The sequence below is a fragment of the Lipophrys pholis genome (assembly GCF_963383615.2).
Source record: "Lipophrys pholis genome assembly, chromosome: 11".
Taxonomy (NCBI): Eukaryota; Metazoa; Chordata; class Actinopteri; order Blenniiformes; family Blenniidae; genus Lipophrys; species Lipophrys pholis.
This window is the reverse complement of record NC_137631.1, coordinates 20,213,864-20,237,003: the sequence shown is the minus strand read 5'-3', so window position 1 is coordinate 20,237,003 and position 23,140 is coordinate 20,213,864. Positions and strand designations below refer to the sequence as shown.

At 41.8% G+C, this 23,140-nt stretch overlaps 2 protein-coding genes across 2 annotated transcripts; both read left to right on the top strand.

Annotated features, from left to right (window-relative positions):
• Positions 1 to 26: 26 nt before the first annotated feature.
• ppcdc (phosphopantothenoylcysteine decarboxylase) lies at positions 27 to 4,740 on the top strand. Its single transcript, XM_080475825.1, has 5 exons — positions 27 to 259; positions 649 to 744; positions 1,058 to 1,186; positions 1,277 to 1,445; positions 3,217 to 4,740. The coding sequence occupies exons 1-5, from the start codon at positions 59 to 61 to the stop codon at positions 3,303 to 3,305; spliced, it is 684 nt and encodes a 227-aa protein (XP_080331951.1). The 5' UTR covers positions 27 to 58; the 3' UTR covers positions 3,306 to 4,740.
• Positions 4,741 to 14,041: 9,301 nt separating this feature from the next.
• On the top strand, positions 14,042 to 22,953 carry cUnh15orf39 (chromosome Un C15orf39 homolog). Its single transcript, XM_080475123.1, has 3 exons — positions 14,042 to 14,241; positions 16,261 to 19,475; positions 21,686 to 22,953. The coding sequence occupies exons 2-3, from the start codon at positions 16,307 to 16,309 to the stop codon at positions 22,783 to 22,785; spliced, it is 4,269 nt and encodes a 1,422-aa protein (XP_080331249.1). The 5' UTR covers positions 14,042 to 14,241; positions 16,261 to 16,306; the 3' UTR covers positions 22,786 to 22,953.
• The last annotated feature ends 187 nt before the right edge of the window (positions 22,954 to 23,140 follow it).

Genomic DNA, 23,140 nt, shown 5'->3' with positions numbered 1-23,140 from the left:
TTGGCCCGTGGCGAATGTTTACGGAAGTGGAAGTGGATGGCAGACACAGCCAGGGCCCATGACAGCGCGGCGCACGGCAGCTCGTCAAGCACGTAGTTCGCCGTGTAGAGTGAATATGCAGACAGGTGAAGACGTTTTGTGTTCAAAAACGGACTTGTTGAAACCCCCTGGGACGTTTTGTGTGCTTGTTGGTGTTACCGGAAGCGTCGCAGCTTTAAAACTGCCTCTGCTGGTGGCACAGCTGCTTCAGCTCCCCGGGGTGAGCCGCTACCTGCACGACTCTGTTATCGACAGTCATGTGTTCGTTGTTTTTTTTATTTCCAACACGTTCATTGCTTCTCAACATGTCATGGTGCGCACAAACTCACATTTACCTCTAGGTGGTGGTGTTACGCAGCTTCATGCAAATTTAACTTCAATATCAAGGACAAGATTGTTAAAAAAAAAATCTCATATTTGCATTAATAAAATCACCATTAAACACCAAAAAAGCGCAACAATTTTGGTTACAAAGGTAAAAAAAAAATAATTCACCATCAATATAGTGAATTGCACAGTAGTACCTTGTTGTATCTCATAGGGGGATATGATGTTTATCTGGTGAAACTAAAGTGCATGTGAATGTGTTTGTCCTGTTTTATGGTTTAGGTGGATGTAAGAGTGGTCACCACAGAGCATGCCAAGCACTTCTACAACCCTGCAGAAATATCAGTCAAAATCTACAGTGACAAAGATGAGTGGGAGGTAATATTAAACATGATTTAAATGTATTTTTCTGTCATTTGTATTTGTCTATAGCAGAGACTCTTGAATGGGTTGCTGTGAATGTATCAACGAGACTGTAAAACATTCCTAAAATTACTAACCCCAACTCTATCCCTTTCCAGCAGCTTACATGTAGATCCCTTCTAACTCTTTCAATGGAATATATGAAGAATTTTTGTTAGTGGAAAAACAAGGCTGTGCAAGAGGAGATGTGTTCAACCAAGCATCCCATATTCCAGAGAATAAGTGAAAGAGTCTTGTTAATTTGTACCAAACTGCTTCTCCTCTGTAGCTGTGGACTCAGAGATCGGACCCTGTGCTACATATTGAACTGAGGCGCTGGGCAGACCTATTTGTCATTGCCCCTCTTGATGCCAACAGTCTGGGGAAGATTGCTAGTGGCATTTGTGACAATTTACTGGTGAGAACATTAAAATATGATGAAGAAATTGTTTATCATATAATTCATATGCAAACATTTCCAGGTTAAGTTGTGTTTATTGTTTTATAGACGTGCGTGGTGAGAGCCTGGGATACCAATCGTCCCCTCCTCTTTTGCCCTGCCATGAATACTGCTATGTGGCTGCATCCCATTACAGCCCAGCAGGTGTCCAGGCTCCAGGAGTTCGGATATGTGGAAATCCCCTGTATAGCGAAGAAGCTGGTGTGCGGAGATGAAGGTGGGCTGTAATGCTAGGGGAACTGATGTTCAATATTTCCATATACAGACTGTAAAATGTTGGTTCCACCATTTGACAAAATCTTTTTTTATATATAACTTTTCATTTGTTCCCTTTTTAAATTTCTATTCCTTAAATTATACTGTAGTTTGGTCTGTGTTTACTTGACACTTGCCTGCAGGGACGTTGAGTATGATCACCATCACCTGCAGGAGAAACATCAGGTTGTCAGGAGACAGTCTTGTTGTAGATTTTACTGAACAAAGGCTTTTCACTTTGTTTCTGCTTCTTTTCCTTCCTTCGACAGCTGTCTTCTTTTCCTTCTCTTGTTCATAATATGTGTGTTATGTCTAATTACACAAAGGTTTTTTTTATGAAAATATTCCCATTCTTTCCTTTCTATATTGCCATCCCAATTATATTGCCCAAAACTGAGAAATGAAGTGTCCTAATTAAAATGATTCACCACAACAGTTACAAAGATTTAAAGGTATTATGTTCCCTTCAGCCAAGAGCCTTTTTCCAACATACCTTTTTGACGTGTTTCAGCGGTGTCCTCCCATCTTTGTCACGACTGTCATCCAATGGTGGAGGATGACATGTTTTTATATCAGCTTGTGTTGCAAATATTGATTTACAATGTGCAGTTGCTAAAGAGAGTATCTGCCCAAAAACATTTGCTTCCTCCACTGATTTGCCTCGGCGATGATTTGGCTACTACTGGACTTATTATCAGTCTCAAACTGCTTTGAATGACACTGGCCCAAGCTGTGGCTTCGGGAACTTGATCCTGAATGACATTCAATAACCAAAGCTGATTTCACCAATCTGGTTTTAACAGCAGTCATATAAGAGCAGTTATCTGAAGTGGATTTTTACAGAAAGTAGTGACGCAAATATTGATTTTGTTAAAAAACATTCTTCTCTGCAAGCTCGTGATCAAAGATATGAGGAGAATGGACATTTTAATGGCATGTTTTATTCCTCAAATTTAAAAACTCATTGTTTTGTCAGAGGGTGTCGTGTGATAAAGTTCATGAAGAAAGAACCTTGTATAATGTAGTCTGAGACCCACTGACCGATGTTTTAATTGATTACTACTACTGACTAAATCCATGGTTTTGTGTAATATCAATGCTACAGTAGTGCAGAGGTGAGACTTTAATAGCATTCAGTCACGAGTGGATCATTTTGTTAGACCCGATGATCACATGATCACCAGCTTCTGTTTGTCTGCATGACTCATAGAATAGTTCTTGAATTTTCAGAGATGGACAATGTCCTTCATGAAGTCATTGTGGCCCGGTGTAGTTTCCATAGACCACTAGACAGCATTAAAGTCAACATTAGGTTGAGTGGTCAAGTGAGACGAGGTGGTTTTTCATCCTCTCCTTCTAAAACTGTATAAATCAGTGTGTCAAGGCGTTTCAATCGGCCAGCTCCTGGCATCCGATTTAGCTGTTTGTTGCTGTAACTTTGCTGGAAGAACAAAAGAAACCTTTTCTTTCATTTCCAGCTGAGTCATTGGGCATCGGGCATGAACTGTTTTGACAATGAAAGATCATTTTTGTTAATGGTTGAATGAATGGTTAGTGACTAATCCCTCCCAGGATTAACTGGTTTAGCATTATACCAAAAGCTGTGTGAGCAAGCAGAACGCTCTTCTCTGCAGTTAAACACGTTTTTTGATGTGCTATTGTTCACATGACTGACGCTTCATTTTTCGACTTAGAAATGTTTGAGTGACTTTTAACTTTGTTCTTTTCCGCAGGTAAAGGTGCCATGGCAGAAGTATCGACTATTGTCAGTGTTGTCAAACAGTATCTTCAGAAACCAGACGCATCATGTGAGAAAACGTGAATGGCGTCATGCTTTAAATTCCAGCTGAAACTGAAGACCAATAAAAATCAACACGATGGCGGCTTTTACCTTCAAGTTATTGGCTTTTCCAGCTCATACACATGCAAGGAAAACGCTCACTTATTACATTTTTTAGGCGTGTGTGTGCGTTCGCAGTGTCCCAGTATAGTCACATTTGTTAGTGCACTGCACATTTAATATTCTTATGAATACACAGGCCTCAACAACTCCATATAAATGTCAAACACTTCAACCAGAATACTAAACAGCCTATTGTTTGGTTGTGTAGGAATGTCTTGTGAATTCACTGTGTTGTTATGTTTCTGGGTTATTATAATTAACATAGATGTTGATAAATCTATTCATTTGTGTTAACACACAGCAGATTGGTAATGGCCAGTATGCAGTTTAAGTTCAGTCTAAAACACCTCAGTGATCTTCATCATGTCACCCTGATATGTGAGGATCTTGAGTTCGGGTTTGATCTGGGATGTTTTTCACCCAGTACTTGGTGGAAAAAAATACATCAGAAAACTGTCCAACTGGGAAATTAGAGAAGTTTGGTAGCACTTGCATGGTGAACTCGCATCTCCCCATGTTGTCCTGTATCATAATGTTTCATTGCAGTTCAACTGAAAAAGAACTTTGTCTTGTTCTCGATGACAAAAACAGTATTATCATGTGAGTAGAAGTTGCATCAACAGAGCATGCTGAGCAATCATGTTTAGGTGATGAGAACATTATTTGTCATTGCTCTTCAGATCTTTATGAGGCAGAGTTGTTGGCGGTTTCTTGTTATTTTCTGGATACTCCCAACGGATGAATCAGCCTTTCCCCAATGGTAACTGAACAAAAGCCTTGCTCCATACACGCACCATTAGTTGTCCATTCTTAATTTTGTGCCCCTGCCAATGCCCATAGTGTATATACTTTCTGTCTTGGAGGCATTCACCAAGGCCTTTCTAATATTCCCCCAAAAAATCTGTGTTGACGACTTGTTGAACTGCTTCCTGACTGGTCAATTGCCAGCAGGAGGTAGCAAAGGAGAACTTTCCACTGTTTAGTGTTTTGACAAACTCCTATTTCATCTTTGAAGCCCTCATCTTTCCTAAATCATCAAAGTCGCACCTCTGATTGTACAAAAAGGAATGCTGCCGCAGGAATAACAGCATTCAATAAATGGGAGTACATTCATCTTATCATTCAGATGACTGGGCTCATCGTGTTCGACATTGTTTGTTTGTCTCTTTGATATTCTTGGCAAAGTCATTTGTATTGCAGCCAATTCTTTGGAAATGGGTGAGGCTGGGCCAGCAGCTTGTGACAAACTTGTCATATCAGTTTCGATCCAAATTATGAAAATTAATACATCATAATTTCAAATAAAAAAAAGATACAAATCACAAGGGAAACTTTTCTTGTTTGTTTTTTTTTTAAAATAAAAAATACCTTAAAAATGTGGAGAAAGATTTCTGAGGTGTATCAGATATCATTATTAGCAATTATCAGTAGAGGTGACATTTTACTTATCACGTAGGGTTAAGAGGAAATCGTGCATTATTCCATCACATTACATCTTAAGAACATGGGTTTGAATTGTGTTTGAGCGTTGTATATAGTCAAAATATTAATATAATAATATTAATGATACAAAGATAAATGACAACAGTATAAAGTTCACCATACGTTTGTCATAGAGTCTGTAGAGATCTATAGATATGTGATATGTTACAACAGAACAGGCCAGCTTCACTGCACCAACAAATACAATTACTTATTAAAATGTGGATGTCTGAGACTCGGTAACGAGAAGGTGCTCTTCCCACTTCATTTTGTTGTGTTGACAGGGCCGTGCACAACATCTTCACCATTTTTGTTAAAAAAATTAAATAAAATCTTTCGATCTCTTCAAATATGTCTTACTGAGTTCTTTTACAAATAACCTCAAGTAAGAAAGGTCACAAGTGAAGAAACACAGTCTCCCTTTACTTGAAGACATGTTTATCTTTCTTTAAACCCTCCAAAAGGAAGTGTATCTGCCTGGACTGTGTCCAGGAAAAAAATTGACAAGATGATAATAAATCAACCCCGACAACATGTGTGTGTTTATCAGTGAGCTGAAATATGCAGTGAGCTCATTGTCTTCTGTGTTAAAAAAAAACAGAAAAACAAATGCAGATGGCTTTTGCAAAGGTGTTAGAGTAAACTAATTTGAACTATATGCTTCATAAATCATTAAGAGATGTTTTTACAACCTAGTATCGCTTTGCTTTGGTGCAAAGTTTATTTTCAAAATTTGTTTTTCTGTCAAGGTTGGTTTTATAACACGCTGGAAACACAAGTCATCACACACACCTCAGGTGAGTCATAAATGTTATTCCCTGGTTATCGAACACTAAGTCATGTCTTACTGTCATCAATACCCAAAGACTGATATCTCTCTTCCTTTTAAGAAAGAACTGGAGCCTCGTTCCAAACACATGTGAGATGCTTTTGTGCTTTTCTGTGTTGTGTGAAAAAAAATAAAGCATCTATTCTTATGACATATGTTATCTGTGGGTGTTTGTTTCTGGTGGGAGAATTAAGCCTCCGGTAAGTTGTCTTGATTTCTGTCTCTTTCTATAGGAAGCATTTTGTTTCATGTCATATCCAACATTAAGTTTGTGCTCCAATTTCCCAAACAGCCCTGTAACCTCTTTAGCCCCCTATACAACGGAAGAGCGGTGCCTATATATATAACTAATTAATAATGTGTGTGTGCATTGATTGTTGGTATAATCAGGTAATTTACTTACAGTGAAGCATGTATTACAATGTGTTTGTACGTCGTTGTGTTTTGTTGTTTTTTTTCAATAAGAAGACTCAGCCTTCACAGATAATGGTGTCAACACGTGCAGTGGAACATAAGATGCAGTAAGAGGAATGGGGAAGTTCTGTGACACAAGTAAAAACAAGAAAATAACTGCCGTAATTAAAACCGTAATGGGCCAAGGGCCAAAAACTCAGAAGGCTGACACGGTTAATTACGAGAAGGTGGAAAGATGATATTTTGATTGTGAGGCCTAAAGCTCACCCTAACATAGTAATCAGAGAGGGACCCAGCAAACTATAAAAAGAGGGCATGAGTTCAGTCAGAGGTCCAGATCGAGTGCTGGTTTATTTGTCTGAGTGAGATTAAACTCTATTTGCATGGAGCACTGCATATCTCCCCGAGTCTTTGTTCACCTTCTTCACTCCACTTGTGTTTTTAGAGAAGCATTGGGGAAGATTCAGCGACATCACTTGGACCGGACTAAGATTCTCGGCTTTTTGCCTCGACGAGTATTTTCATCCATGTTTCTGTGTGTTCCCACTAAATCCAGTAGAGCCGGATGAAATTTGGTTTGCAAATAGCTGGGGGCTTTTTTACTGTTGCGCTGTCGAGTCATCGTGGCACATGGAGCTGTGTGAATGGCTCCCTAAATGAAAAAAAGCATCCCTGAGCCATAACCTGTCCTGCTGCTATTGGCTGCTGAATCTATTAATGAAGCCAGAGCAACATTACATCAGCCAAATTGACAAGGGGAGTGTCTTGTGGCCTTGAAGGCACTGTGGAGGAGTTTGCAGTCTGCAGGTGTGTTTAATGGGAATGAATGCCGCATTCTAACAGTCAGGAACTTTTCCTGAAAATATCTGATAAGCTGCAAGCACAAGCAATGGGAAATTCTCAAAGGGGCCCTCTTGAAGACAAAGCATACATGTTTTATTTCCATCCGCTGGACATGCTTATCAAACAAGTATTCCAAATAGTGTAATCAAACTAGAGCCTCTTTGTTTGGGATATGCAAGAATACACAAAGAGGCAGAACTCTGACTTCAACTGTTGAGGTACAGGAGAATCACACTGCAGCACGCATAAGGACTTTATGTTTGTATCTTTCTTATTTTTAATGACAATGATTGTCGGCTTAGCTGAAATTTCTATCTATTTCTGTGAGTCACACTTGCATGGAAATAAATTGCTGATTGTGTTATGTCTCAATAATTATTACAATTACAACCAAAGCCTCAACAAAGAGCACAAAGTTCCAGGTCCTGGGAACAATAAGTACTCGCCACACAGCCAGCCCTCAAGAACACTGTCAACCTGCTGCTAATGCATACAGGGTATGATAGGTCTTCTCCTATTTCTCTGATTTATACCTCACAACTTGTTTTTTTCATATCAATAATTTTTATATGTATTGAATCTGTTTTTGTTTTTAACATTTCTTACCTTTCTTTTTGGTGGATTCATGTTTTAATTACTTTTTAGATGCCATGTTATTGTCTCTACTTTTCCCTTTGTATGAATTGTTCCTTCTTCTCTTGTACATACTCTTTCTTTGTTCTTTTGTTTGGTTATCACTGTGGTACTATTTCTGCAATATAATTGAAGACAGATTGAATCACATTAAAATTGGGATATACCATATAAAGCATGCATTGGTTACATCCTGCTTGTGTGTTTAATGAAAAAGAAACGCTGTCAGGTGACCTGATTCGAGCACAACAGCGAATATAGCAAAACATTTCTGAATCATAGTTATAATAAAAAATTTAGTTTGTTCCATTTAAGTACAGTTCAGATAAGACTAATTCTATTTTGGTCATGTCGCACAGGATGCTGTCTGTAACAGGAAATTATAACCAATGTTTCTTATAAACTGTGTGACACGTCAAACATATTCATTTGATTTTTTTTGCATTAGCAAATAAGTCTACATCTATGTGTCAATATGTTTGCACATTCAGAGTGTCTGATGCAACTCGAGCAGTCTCCAATCTAAACACGTTTGTTTCAGTCCTCTGGAGATAATCAAGAGTGTTTCATCAGACGCCGTATACCCTGAGAGATCAGCTGCTCTGTGTCACCACGATTGTTCTTATCGACTCTGAGGCATTTAAAAGTGGTAAACATCTAATGGATTCACTCAGGGCGAGATAGAAATCAACGTGCTGCATCTTGGTTTTATACTGAAATTTATACTAAAAAGAAATTATGTGCAAACGTACAGGGAAAAAAGAGAAAATTTAGATTTTTGAGTGTCTGTTCTATAAAAATATATCAAATTCACAATAAAGTACATATAATGAAATAAAATGCCCTTAACTTTGACCTTGTGCATTTGTTAAATAATCAAATGTGCATTTTCTTTTTACATGTGATTTGAATGCAGTGTTGTGAGCTGACTATCATATAAATGGTGCAACTTGAAATTGACTATTTAAATTAAGCCTGAAAGAAAGATACACAACATACACAAAAACTCTAATTAAATGAATGGCACTTTAAGAAGTTGAGCAATATATACACATTATATACAATCTTATATTAGATCTTGAACCCGATCCACACTGATAGTTGAAGAAAAACATCTTTGGAATATTTGTTAAAGATTATGTAGGTGTAGGGCAAGTGTATTCAACAGAGGGGAAATGCACAAAGGGAAATTAGATTGTTGTGTCATCACTGGCAGGCCTAGAAATCTGTAACAGGTTTGTTTGCGGGAATTCAGTCTTTAAGAATTTTTAAGCCATTTTCTCCTGTTTATGTTCAACAAAGCTGCACCACCTCTCTCCCAGTTGAGTATGCACATCAGTTTTTGTTTGAGGATTTGTCTCGTCCCTTGACGCCATGTGTTGGTTAGCCTCAAGCCGTAACACCATGGCAACTGGAAATGTGGGACATGTGAGAAGTCTCCAAAGAGATTTTTATTTCTTTTAAACCTGCCTATTCTCCTCAACCCCCCCCCCCCCCCCCAACATGCACCTCTTTACATGTGAGGACCTCCGGGACCAACGAAAGCCACCAACTTGTCTAGACTAAACTGTGGAAGCCTCAAGGGACCCACAAATTGGCCTCCATCTCTCAGGTGGAAAGGGACAGGTATGATGCAAGTGCAACAAGACATTAAGTCAGTCAGAGAGCAAATCAACAGAGTGGAAGAATTTGGTTTTCTGATTAAGCATCTCACTGTAACTATTGACCAGGTTGCTCATTTAAACATTACTGCTGTGTAACTCTATTCTTATTGACCACTGCCGCAACCCAGTAGTTCTGTTCCATGCCGTGACTCATGGTTCAGCGAAACTGCACAACATGATTAATGGCAAGAAGTAAAACAGTGTCCTTGAGGTAAAGGCTGACCTGATTTTAACTTTGTTCAGCTAAGGTAAACCATTAACTACATTAGGATTAGGTCAACAAACAGTAATTCTGTGCGATAAAGCCCCTTTCACAGCATGTTTTGTCCATGTTTGGGTTGGTTTACAATGCTGAGGGGCTTTAGATTTAATTCATTGCTTATTTTTCTCTGTACTATGATTGACCAAAAAGAACAATTAAGGACTTGGTGCTGTCCAAAGGATGCTATGAATTTATGTTTGTGCTGCAGGTAATGTTGGCAAAGTGCATCCCAGCTCACAGGCTCCAATCTTTCATTTAGTCTTGACCCAAATTGAGACTCAACTAAAATTCACATCGTTTTGAAAATAATGTGGGACAACAAATACGGCCAGTGGTTAATGAATTAGCTACAGGCAACATAGAGTCATAGAGAAATTAAACATGGTTCCTTGTGGTGATGTCATTTCTGAATTTAGCCAAAATGGGTTTAAGTTATGTTAGTAAACCGGAGGGTCTGTTGTGAGCAAACAATATACTTCCAAACAATAAAAACTGAACAATTCACACATCCAAACTCAAAACGCTGGTAATTGATCAATCTGTAGCTTACTTTGATCATTTGTTTGATTTCTTTATTCACCCTTGTACAGTGTTGCGTTTGTTCGGTTCAGTGTTCCAATTTGTGTTTTCATATTCTGTCTTGCCAGTGGACCTTCAGATGCAGCACAGCCCATCACATAGTGAAGATGTTTGTATGAGGACAATAACGGCTTTCTTGACCCTCCTGTTGTGCTTCTTTGACGCCAAAACCCATGGTGATCACTTTTCACCCCCATCGTTTCATTTCAATATGAATCCACAGAAATTCATATATAAAATAATCACCCAATGTCATATAAGGTCGTTGTTTTTCTTTTTTCTTTTTTTTTTTTTTATCAGCCTCAGCTCATGGGAACGTTACAAGTTTTGAACTTGTATTTGCTGTGTATGTTCAGCTGGTCTTATTTACCTGAGCTCAGATTATCACATGTTTTTTAAACATTATACTCAGATGATAACTATACATATCACATGGTTCCAATGAAATATTTTCCAAAGTCTGTTTTTTGGGTTGTTTTTTTTTTAATTCAGCTGAATTATTTAAATGGTGACACAATAAATTAGAGAAAAAAAACTAAATAGCCGGCCTGTTCCTGGCCTTTAATGAGCATCTCAAGGCCAGTGTGTCTCCATACATAGAGTGAGCCTCCAAACAGCTTTATACAGAGAGCAGCAAGAAAGTTGTACAACTGAAACAATGCTGCAGTTTCAGTTTTCAACACTTCGGTTTCCATGTTGTTGTGGATATTCTGCTGTTGTTGTCGGTGCTGTTTGGAATAAACTGTTAAAGCAGGGTTTCTCAGTCAAGTGTATTTCATTGAGGCCTTAAACAGAATCATACAGAGTGCAATCAGCGGTCTGCAAGATCAAGTGTGACCCAGGCTATGTCTGTGGGTCTTAATAAGAACAGCAGGGAAAGGAGGGGTAAGTAGTACAATAGAACCACAGAGAGTTTGGCCACAACAAGTGGCTCACCTTGGAGTTCATAGTTCTCACACAGATAAGGCTGTTGCTGGAAGAAGGAACCTTTGTTAGTTGAAATTCAGCTGGACAAAGGAGTGAGGGAGTCTTCCCTCGTCTAAAGCCAGGAAGATATGAAGCCTACAAAGTATAACGAGTACAAGGCCAATGATGTTAAAATATAATGAGTATAAGGCCAAGATATAATTTCACCACGACAATGTGTTGAAATTTCTGTCGTTGATTTGTTCCTGTGCAGTGGATGCTAAAAACATGTAAAAAGATGTGTGAGTCAAATAAGAGTGGAAATGCTCCTGACTTGACACACATTTCCAACCAGCTTTGGGTCGCAGGGTGCTGGGGTCAATCTGAGCAGACTGCAGGTCAAAGTGGGGAGACACAGAAGGGCTTCCAGGCTTCCAGGCTTCCAGGCTTCCAGGCTTCCAGGCTTCCAGGCTTCCAGGCTTGGGCTTGAACGGGGTCAGATGAGAGCACTTACCACTACACCAGCATTTCTCCATGTATTCCAATGTCAGGTGTAAACACGGTGATGGAGCCCTGTGACGATCAGATGAAGTTTACTGCACTTTTAGGTGAGCTGACTTTCAAATCAGTCAGGTTTTTTTGCCACAACTTGCGCAAAGGGTTACTATAAAAGAGCTGCTTCTATTTTCAAATTCGGATCCAGGTTCTTAACATCTGTCACACCATGCTGAGGATGTGTAGTTTCTCAGACATCAATGATGTGCAGGTGATAAACACCAGTTTGATTGCATAAAAATTGGTTTATTACAAAGAAGGCCAGTATCGATCAGGCACCATGGTTTGGCTGGGAGACAACTTGGAGTCAGAATGAGTCTCTCCCCGAATCCCAGCTCAAAGCTCCCTTATATAGCTTTGTGTATTGCTCAGTATTCATGAGAACCTCCCATATCATATGGTTTCCATCAGTAATGGGACCCCACTTCTGCAGGCACCGATTCCATCAATTCCCAAGTGTAGGAGCATGTGATACATCAACATTCCAGAATCATTTAAAGAGAAACATATGTTTCATATGAGACACTAGAACACCATGGGAGTATAAATGTTCTGTACAGCATACATTTTGAACCATCTTCACTACTTTTCCAGCTTTGGGTCGCAGAATGCTGGGGTCGAGGAAGGGCTACCAATTAACTTCAAATGCATGCTTTTGGAAAGTGAAGCCTCCAGATTAAAAAGCGCGCAGAGGGAGAAAACGCAAACTGTTGAGGAAAAATTCACATGAGCATGTTGATGATTAAAAAGACATGTATTCCTGTGGCATATGCCATGTGTATGATGATGAGTTTAAAAAGGACATCTAGTCATATCATGAATGTTGTGTGAGGTTGTCTGTTTTTCCGTGATAGAGCTGTGAACCTTCTTAACAAGCGTTTCCTGTCATCTGATCACAAGTGGCGAGCCATAAAGACGAGTATGAACAGGCACCAAAGTGCTTTCACCCAAACCACTTCAGTCATGTGTTGCGAATGCGTCCCGGGACGGAGGCGTCGCAGGAAAATACATCAGTGTAAACATCATCGATGCACGCCATGTTCATGCTTAAGAGAATGTGCCAGTCTGAGTTATGCAGTCTTCCAAACTTTCCAAAGAAACAATAGAAAGGAACATTAACATCCATGCCTGGAGGTCTGCAGGAACATGATGCCTGATAGCGGCCTGGGCAGAGAATACCGTCCAGAGCAAGCTGGATGACTCATAATTGCGAACCGGGACATTTAGCAGAAGTGACTTAGAGGTAGGAATACAATCCAATGGGTAAATACTAGAAGATGGAGAGTTTGTATTATCTGAGTCTGAGCTCACCACACAGGATACTATAAAGGAGGAACTCACAAGACATGATGTTAATCAGAGGCATGGGACTGGCTCAGAGTTTGGGATCTGTGAAGAGGATCTGAGAAGAGACTCCATCTGCATCGAGCATTACCATTCTCAAGAGTTCTCTTTACTTCGGCTTCTTGAGAAGCATTGAGAAAGATTGAGATTCAGCACATCCCAACATGAGCAAGCATAGGTGACGGTGGAAAGGAAAAACCCAGAAACCTGCAGAACCAGGCTAGGAGGTTTGGTTGGGGGATAGTAAGAGAGGACAGAAACAGAGGGCAAAAAAGCAAATTGTCCTAAATCCAATCGCTGCAGACTCCTCTGATACATCCACATTACAGAACCATTTAAGGAGTAGCATTTGTTCCATATGAGATGCTACAGATGTTTTCTGAGTCACGTTTGTGTTTGGTGACTGAGGCGCAAGATGCCAACTGACTCAACAAGCTCATCAGGAAGACCAGTGATGTCCTTAGGGTGGAGCACTGGAGGTTCAGATGGTGAGAAAACTGTATGCTATTGTGAAGAGCGACATACACCCTCCACATGACGGTTCACAAAGCACAAGAGCACTTCATTGTAAATGCACTACAGGAAGTCCTGTGGCCACTTGTGGTCATCAGACTTTATAATGCCTCCATCTGAAAGCTACACAGTCAATTAAAGCTGATAGTTTCAACAATCCCCTTTTGCACAAAGCACTTTGATCTCATATAACTCCCCCCTGACATTATTCAAGTATTCAGGTCCTGATGAGACCTAATATGACGCATCTGCAGCTCCGTGAAACTGTCTCACACACACACACACACACACACACACACACACACACACACACACACACACACACACACACACACACACACACACACACACACACACAAAACAAAAGATTGACAAGGCATTTCCGCTCTTGAAGAAAGAGGAAACTCGATATGGCGTCGTTGAAAAACTGAGCGGCTCTGAGCTGCATCTTCATTTCAGTTTAGTTTGAGGATCCGGTCAATAAAAAGCCACCAGCGGGAAAGCATCACGTGTTGAAAACAAGCCGTGGATTGACTGGAGGGTGTGACTCCGCCTATTGATCAAAGACCATCCTCCTCCTCCTCCTCCTCTTCCTCCTCCTCCCTTTTGTCTTTCCTTCAGTTTGTTAACTTCTCTTAAAGCCTCGTGGACTTTGGCAGAGCCTGGCTTCATCAGGGGGATTTGTGCGCATCCGGATCGAGAGGACAACAGAAACAGAGAAAACAAAAAAATCAGCCCCCCCCCCCCCCCCACACCTCCCCTCTTTTTTTTTTCTTATAAGCAGTGATACATGGAATCTTCGTGGGAATCTTTCACTGTAACAGCGAGGAGGTAAGACAAACGTAGATTCCTGATCACTCGCGGTATTGATAAAGCAGGCGCACACAAACAAAAACAAACAAACAACAAAAGAAAAACACGCAGAAAGTTGGACTCCTGTCAGTCAGCCTGAGGGTGTGAAAGTATCTCATACAGTCGCCTCATGCGTCCTCCTCTGCGCCGCACTGTGGTTTTGAGTTTGGACCCGCGGTTAATGAGTCTTTCGCAGCTCGTATGGAAATGAGTCACACCGTGATCGAAAGAATGCGTGAGGTTTATGTTCATATGATTTGCATCGCATCTACCCGGGGAGCTCTTGCAAAGCAGAGTGCGCGCGCGCGCGCGCGCGTGTGTGTTCTCCTACGTTTTAACGGCTGGAGGCGCGAGGAAAGAAAGAAAACGGGAAGACGCGAGTTTTGAAGTTCCGTTTTTTTTTTATTGGTGAATTTAAGAGCTCCGGGAGGAAGCTGCCTCCTAGTGCCATGTGAACATGCTGACATCTCCCAGCATTCTTGACCCGGCTGTCTAATTGGCTGACAAATAAATGATTAACGACTGTGAGGAGCGCAGGAATGAAGTGTTTTCTTTCTTCTTCTTTTTTTTAATCATTGTTATACACATTCCCTTTCTTTCTCACACTCCATCACCCTTGCTCACACACACACACACACACACACACACACACACACACACACACACACACACACACACACACACACACACACACACACACACACACACACACACACACACACACACACACACACACACACACACACACACACACACACACACACACACTCTCTCTCTTCTCGCATCAGCCCATTCTGTACTTTAGTCAAAGACAGTAGTAGATAATCTGTGTTCGCTCTGCTGCCATCAGAACTGCATTATAAGCCTCAGTGTGATGTTGCAGTGAGAACTAGATGCATGTGTTTTGACATGGATGCATTCACAATTTGACAGGAAGTCGATAAATAAATAAAGTCATCACATTTCAAGTGGAGGTTAGAACAATAACATGTACTCCGGCAGGCCATTTCATCAGGTACACTTGCATGACACAAGTGTGATCCAGTAAACTGGCTCTGCTATAAATTCTGAGTTTATAGATGTAGCAATGTTCCGTTTTGCTTGAGATCTGGAGTTTTAGTTGTGAATGTTAATTCTTAATCTTCTGGCAGAAGGTCAAAATGATTGAAACAAGTCAGTGGAGTCTAGCTGCATACAAACACGGGCAAAATACAAAATCTAAAAAGAATCTCCTCCCCCCCAATAAGCTCTTCATATTTTAGAAGCACTATGACATGTATGTGATTGATAAAATAAGTGATTTGGAGTAATCCGAATTGAGATGAACACAATGAAATGTGATATATATAAATTGACCAGAATCATAAAATTAAAAGTATTTACAAGTATTCAGACTGCAGAAATGTGTGTGAAAAGAACATTGCGGTAACAAGGTGCAGAAACGTCAAGTCCACTCTGAGGCTGAAGATGTAAATCAATGATAAGAAGTGCACATCATTTCACACTAACACATCCTGCAGCTATCAAGTTGTCTTGTTTTCAATGATATGCATTTTAATATGTCACTAAACGAACTGGTAGGACTGGAGGTGACTCGGTGAGAAACTATTTGGTGAGAGTAACTTGTGGCTCATTGATTCCTAATTTATGTTATTCCTCCCCTCTCTCGGTCCTCAATGTTCTTTGCATGGACATTAAGTCATAACTTATCCATGCACAATCCTCAGATTTAAACTTTTCTTCTACTTGCTGCATCTGTCTTCAGCTGTTCATGTGCATCAGCTGATGAGGGTTTATGTGACATATGTGTGATAAGCCACGAGATCCCTCAAGGTTGCAAAGATGCCTCAAGCTGGTGTTTATCCAATGGAGACTCTGTTGTGCATAGTGGATTTTTTATTTTTTTCTCATGCTGTCCAATTTTGTGTATGAGGTGAGAAGAAAAATGAACTTCTTTTGAGTAGATATTAAGTGTCCCATTTGTTTTCATATTCTCAGGTCTGGAGGAAAATCAATCGCACCATCATAACAAAGCAACCACACAATGGGCAGCGAATCCATGCAGACGATCACTGACCCGGTACTTCGGAGCAAGATCCCAATATTCAATGGGACGCTACCATCCACAGGACTGTCAAAACAACCAAACATGTCTGGTCTCCTGGATAAGCAGGCGTTGAAGTACGGTGGCGCGTACACCGCATATGACCCCAGAGGAAAAGACGGAGCAAGATTCAGTCCCCCTTGGAGCCACTCAAATACAACCCTGCTTGATGGCAGAAATCAGTTGAGTCACCTCTCTGGTATGATGGGGCAAAACCACATCATTTACAGGCAAGACAGCACTTCTTCAGATGAAAGCCATTGTCATTCTTCCTCTTTGCGACACACACCATCGAAACTGGGCTTCATGCTGTACACTAAAAGTCCCGAGGTCAGCGGTCCTGCAGCCGCTGTGTCCGGAGGAATTGGAAAACAAAAAAGTGGATGTGAAAATTCACCTTCTCATTCTGAAAACTCTGTTTACTTAGCCATTCCTAAGCCAGTCTACAGACCCACCCACTGCTGTAATGAACTGGGCTGCATGATTGGGCCAACATACAGTGCGGAGCGTGGTAATCCAAGTATACCAAACATTGTATATGAGCACGAATGGATGCAAAGTGGTGCTCACTACACTGAATTATCCCCGATGCAGCTGAAAACACAAGACACTCTGCTGCAGCAAAGAGGTTTACAGATTGCGCCCAGTGAAAACCCGCAGAAGAGGATCACGGTGGAGGCATACAGCCCAGATAGAACGAGGACTTTGCCCACTATTATTGAACCATCCTACAGTAGTTACTCCTGTGCCCCAACTCGTTCACTGTTTGGTTCTTTAGGCGAGCACGGCCAGTTGTTACAGAATTCCCCCAGAGGCTACCCTGGCCTATACTCCTCCCATCCTACATATGAGCGTATGACCTCAGAGGTTTATCATTCTCCCATGTCCAAATATGGCCAGCTTGCACAGCACCCAGTGTTTTACTACCCTCAGGCAAATGTGGAGGGAGAGAACAGGGCGCAGTGTAAAGATAGTGGCAGTAAGAAAAGAGAAGATATCCCTGTTATTCATAAACACCCAATCGCACACTCTCAGGAACATTACATTGTGCCTCAGTCACTTCATGCTGAAATCCCTTTCCATAGCACTGAAATGTTGCCAACCCATTCTTTTATGCCGGGCTTTGAGTATCCATATTATGCAGTTCCAAGATTTCATTTAGATGCAAGCCAAATCAGATCACCCCTAAAAAGGCAACATCCATCACCTGGTTTTCACGCCAGTTGCATAAATGATTCCCCGTCCAGCCAGCACAGACATCTTTCCATGGCCACGGCGGCCAGTCCTCACAATAGCAAACCCAAGACCAGCCTGCGTGGGGATCACGTTAAAGCTTCATCGCCGTTCTTACTTATGGACCAACCAAGTCCTACTAGACTTGTGAGCCAACCCGCTGTCTCACCAGCCAACATTCAAATTGGCAGGTTTTTCTCTCCGCTCACTGGCATGCACTTGGACCCAGCTGTGTTTCCCCCTGCTGGCTTAATCAGAGACAGACATGTGGACTACTCCTCTTGTGAAGCTTACCCAATACAGCCCAAGAGCCTCCCTGTTCCCCCAGCTGGGTGGAAGTCCCATACACCCGGTCACGATTCAGATCAAATCCAGACAGCTGGACCCAGTCATGCGAAGCTCCGAAAACTGTTTTCCCCTGTTGTTGACACCGCAAACAGACAAAGGGGCTCTGTGCCGCCTTCAGAAGCCACAGATCACAAAAATGACCTGAAAAGAAGTTTTTCACAAGTAACACCACCCATCAAAATAAAACAGGAGGATAAGGATATATATGAAGTGGAACTCGCCAAGAAACAAAAGATGACAAATCTCCAAGTAGAAAATATATCCAACTTTCCTCCAATGCCAGTTATTGACACTGTCTTCAGCTTAGCACCATACCTACAGGCCTCTCGGAGGCCAATTCCCAGCGGAATACCACAGAGACCCGTCCACTCCCCTGAGCAGCCTGAAGTCAGACCCATATCGGATGCTAAGGAAAAGACGCCTGATAGAGATGAGCGGGATCCTGCTGCTGATGTGGGTTCTGGAGAAATCCACCCAGATACTGTGCTACAAAAAGTCCAAAATATCAAAGTAGAAAAAGTAGAGCCATCTGATATGGATCACTCAGAAGAAACTTGTGTTCCTCACACCGATTACAGTGAAGTGATTATCAAAAAAGAGCTCAGTGACGGTGATCCCTCTGACAGTGAGTCCATGCTGCCTAAAAGGACACACGAATCTGATGAGCGAGGCGTTGAACCACCATTAGCAGCTCAGTACGAAACTTCAGAAGAAACCAAACCTTTCGTGTTGCCACTGGTGAACTCATCCTGTCACGGTGATGCACACTCCCTGTACAAACAGGCAGGCCATCAACCTATAGCTATCCAGATTCCCCAGATCAAACTGGATTTCAAGAACATTCCTCCTCAGTGTCTTAAACTTAATAGGTACAACATTGTTCTTCGTGATGGTACTCTGTCTCGTTCTACTGTTTTGCCATCAGCGAGGCCACTTGCACAGCCGACAGCTGAACCTGGGCCAAAATTAGAGATTCACACGCCAGTTCGCAAGCACTTTCTGGAGTTGCACCATTCTCTCTGCAAGCTACTGTCCAAATCTGTGTCGGCTTCTTCAGAGCCGGAGCTCAAAAACTGGTTGTCTCAGCTACAAATGACTGAACCCAAGTCTCCCTCAACTAAAGTTCAGCAAGTGTCCTGCTTATTAGGGGTGAAGGCCAGAGAGGTGTGGACCAATGAGGAGATGAAGCTGGCCCTTCAGGAGGTCCTCCAGCGGTTGAACGAGTACAACGCCCAGGGCCGCTGTCCTTTCCCGCACGTCTATCGGACAGGAACCGTGTTTCTCCCCATGCTGGTGGTGAAGGAGCTGCTGTTTCCGATGGTCCAGGGCAGCTTCATTGACCAGGTCCTGCAGGAGCACAAAGTGGGGCTGCGGCCCACCACGCTGTCCGAGGAGAAGATCCTCATCCAGCTTCATAAGCGAGCCTGTTCCTCCAGACTCAGGAGGCTGATGTCCCTCAAACAACTGCCTGACATCTACGCCGACATGGTCAACATTTTGTACTACACCTACGTATGCAAACATCTAGGTGAGTACACGTTGGTCACTGCACGGGTCTAAATGCTGACAGGAACAATTTGGTTAAGTAGACTTTACTTTAGACATTCAAGGTCCCGTACAGACGATGTATGAGTTGTACTCGCATAACTTTAACCAACAATTTTTTTCCCCCCAATTTAATTTTAGCTTGCATATATTCTGGATTTCTTGCACAAGAACTGGAATATTTAATTATTTTTTTAATTCTTTATACCTTTAGCCTAATTTATGTGATACAAACCCATTTGTCGGCGCAGAGGAAATGGCATAAGGCTGCATATGCATCTTATATGGATGCTAAATTATTAAACACCCTTGTGTGCAGAATGAAACACTTCTAACTGTTTTATAGAGAAAAAAATTTAACCATTTGGTGAAGGAATACTTCATATATAATACCAGTATATGACAATTAAAAGACAACAATAAGCTCTGAAAATGACACTTTTCATTTCATGGTGACTTTAAAGCAACTCTGACTCTTGTACACATCTGGAATTGTTTGATACTACTTAGTCTTTTAGTCCCTGGCATAAGAGACTTTTCACAATACAGGCGTTTGAATTAGTGTGTGAGTGCTAATAACCCCTCAAGGGGCAAAGCTTGACACATATTTGAGTTACACTGACAATAAACAAGTGTTCATGACTGTGCCAGGAATATTCTTCTACGTTTTTAACAGTTCTCATCACTGACACAGCATTTAGTTTGCACAGTTATTTTTTTCAGACTACTGTGAATATATAAACAAAACTGACTGATTTACTTGGTATTGTTCCTGCAGAACTTTGGTTTTTATGTGCTTCAAGTCAGATGTCAAGACTATCAGAATTTGCAAGGATACAATGGCTTCGTTATTTGACCATGTGACACACAAACAGTTGCCTGAGCTTGCAGATTTCTGGAAAACCCCTTTGGGTTCACCATGTTATTAGATGATCCTGCTCTAATTTATTATATTATGTTTCACATATATTTTCCTCAAACAGCCTTTTTGCTCTGTATTGTCTGCATTTCTCCCCATTTTTGTGAAGGAAAATGCACAGCAAGACATAATTATTCAATATAAAATTAATTTTTTCACAGAACCAACTTCACCAGATGTCCAAAATCAAGTCCAGGTATATTGATTTTTTTTTTTCTTTTATGTTGTCCCTCAAGCTTCCTATGCTTTGCTTTCTGTTCCGACTAGAAACCAGGCTGCCTTTCTGCTAACCCTCAATAAAGAATCACATGAAGCTGAATGACTGCATTCTGCAAAGGGGGGGGGGGGGGGGGGGGGGTCTGCTCGGCTGCTCATAAAACACTGAGACTCTTCCTTGTGCATTTGTTACTGACACAACCTTTAAGATTCTGAGGCAGGGTGGCAGAAGGCATCACCAGAGGAAGGAAGTGGGGGGGGGGGGGGGGGGGGGGGGGGGGTGAATACAATCGGTGGAAAGGAGGGTTTTTCAGAAGACGGTGATTCCTGTCGCTTACATGTGGCACTAAACCTGTTGTGTGAGTGCATAAGTTTGAAGTGTGTGTGTGTGTGGGAGGTTTGCACCACTTCAGCAGTCTCAGCACACCATACACTATACATTGTTAGTGACGGTCCTATTTATGCAAACCTTGTGGTAAATAAGTGCTTTGTCTATTTTCTGTTGTTCTAAAGGAGTCGTGTGTAATATTTAGTCAAAAAGAACGCTAAAGATGATTGAAGACATTCTAAATGGGGCTTCATTGAATTTTTACTCATTGCTGGCTGTATTAGTTCACGCGAGGTTGCAAGAACAGGATTTTAGTGTTTGAACATTTCGCTGCTTCTCTCTGCATCACTGTTTGATCTCGACTGATCGCATCCCTGCTTAGCAGCCGACTTTTTTCCAGCTTGCCTGTTTACTCCCACAAATACTTTTTTATTGTCTTCTGCCTCTGCTCAAAGGGTGTTTCACGGTGGAGGATCATGCTGTCCAATCACCATGTGTCAGCTGATAATAATAGAATAGTTTCTCTCACTGCTCTTGTCTGCTGAATAGGTGGTCTGAGAGCGTCGATTATTTCATCCTGCATGTTGGAAGTGGACATTGTGGAGGCTGGTTGATGCTTCTAGGGATCGTTTGTGAAGAAAGGGAATTCATTTGCTGTAATGTTTCCCTACTTACTAAACAAATCCCCTCTTTTTTCAACTAATTCGAATTTCCATACTCTGTGTTTCAGAATCAGGTGTGGAGCCGGACCGCCGAGAGCAAGATGTAGGCCATGAAGCCTCCGACAGCTGTATGCCTGCTGTATTTTCAGACTCCACTGCCTCGGCAGCATCACCCAGTGAAACACAAACACACAGAGACATGAAGGACCAGGAAACACAACCACAGTGGAATAAGAATAGAGGCAAAAGCAGAGTAAAGAGTAGTTCCAGGCGCATGTTTCTAGACAACAGTTTGTCGGATGAGGAGGAGGAGGCGGCGGCAGCAGACATAGAACAGACTGTGACTGGAGGCGTTCTGGACTCGTTTCAAGAGGAATATCCAGGTACTCATGAGTGCCAGGAGACTGACAACAGGGAATCTGACCATACGGCTGCAGAGCAGGAGTCCTCGCACATTTCACAAAGCCCAGCTGCTGAAAACTCATGGACATGTCCCTTAACGTCTGATGACCTGTCTCACAGGGATAAAGAATCAGAGAAATTGTCAAGCTTGTGGCCCGTCGATCAGTCCTCCACTTTGGTCAGACCCAAGAAGCATCCGGGCGTGATTCTCAAACTGAAGAGGATGCTCAGCGGAGGCTTCAACAGAAAAAAGGCACGTTACCAAGCTGTGCCAGAGCTTGGGACATTTGCTGATCCCTCTCCGTTGCAGACTGGTGATGGGAAAGGAGTGATCGGCGAGACGACGACCACAGTGACCCACCGGTGGCAGAGAGCAGAGGGCCTCCCTCACGCCTTGAGACCCCTCAGCAGCTCTTCAAAAAGAAAACGCAGGTCACTGCTGAAGATCAAATACTGTCCCTACTTGTCTGCCTGCCACAGCGCCGAGCACAGGAAGCGATGGGTCCTACGCTCGGCTGTCCAGGGGGCCCGCAGAGCCATGAGGCTCTACTACCCAGACCTGGTGGGCAAGAGAATCCGCCATCTGTACGAGGAGGATGACAAATCCGAGGTGTGGTACCAGGGAGAGGTGCTCCGCATCCACGAAGCTCACACCAACCCTCTGAAGACTGTATTTGAGGTCCGGTATGACAGTGAGCCAGAGTGGAAGTACTACTTAGAACTGCTGATAGATTACAAAAAAGGCTGGCTCAAAATCGAAGACTAGGTTTTATGTTTATAAATGGATTGATGTCAGCGTGGCCTGCTTCAGGAAGGACGGAATGTTTTGTTTTGTGAGGTTAAGGTGACCTCATTAAAAAAAAAAAAAAAAAACGTCTTTTCACTTGAGTGCAGAGACGAGATTTGTATCCGATGTGTCTTAAGTTTTTATCGTCTCGGATGCAGAGTGTCTTCTATCTTTTGTCAAAATCAAATTCTGTGAGCAATGTGAAACTTGTGCCTTAGACAATTGAAAAGACACATCAGCCCACTCACTTAATATGAATGAACTTTAAGCACCCATTAAGTTAGGTATTTATATTTTTTACGATGGTTTTATCCATGTTTGTGTTGATATTTAC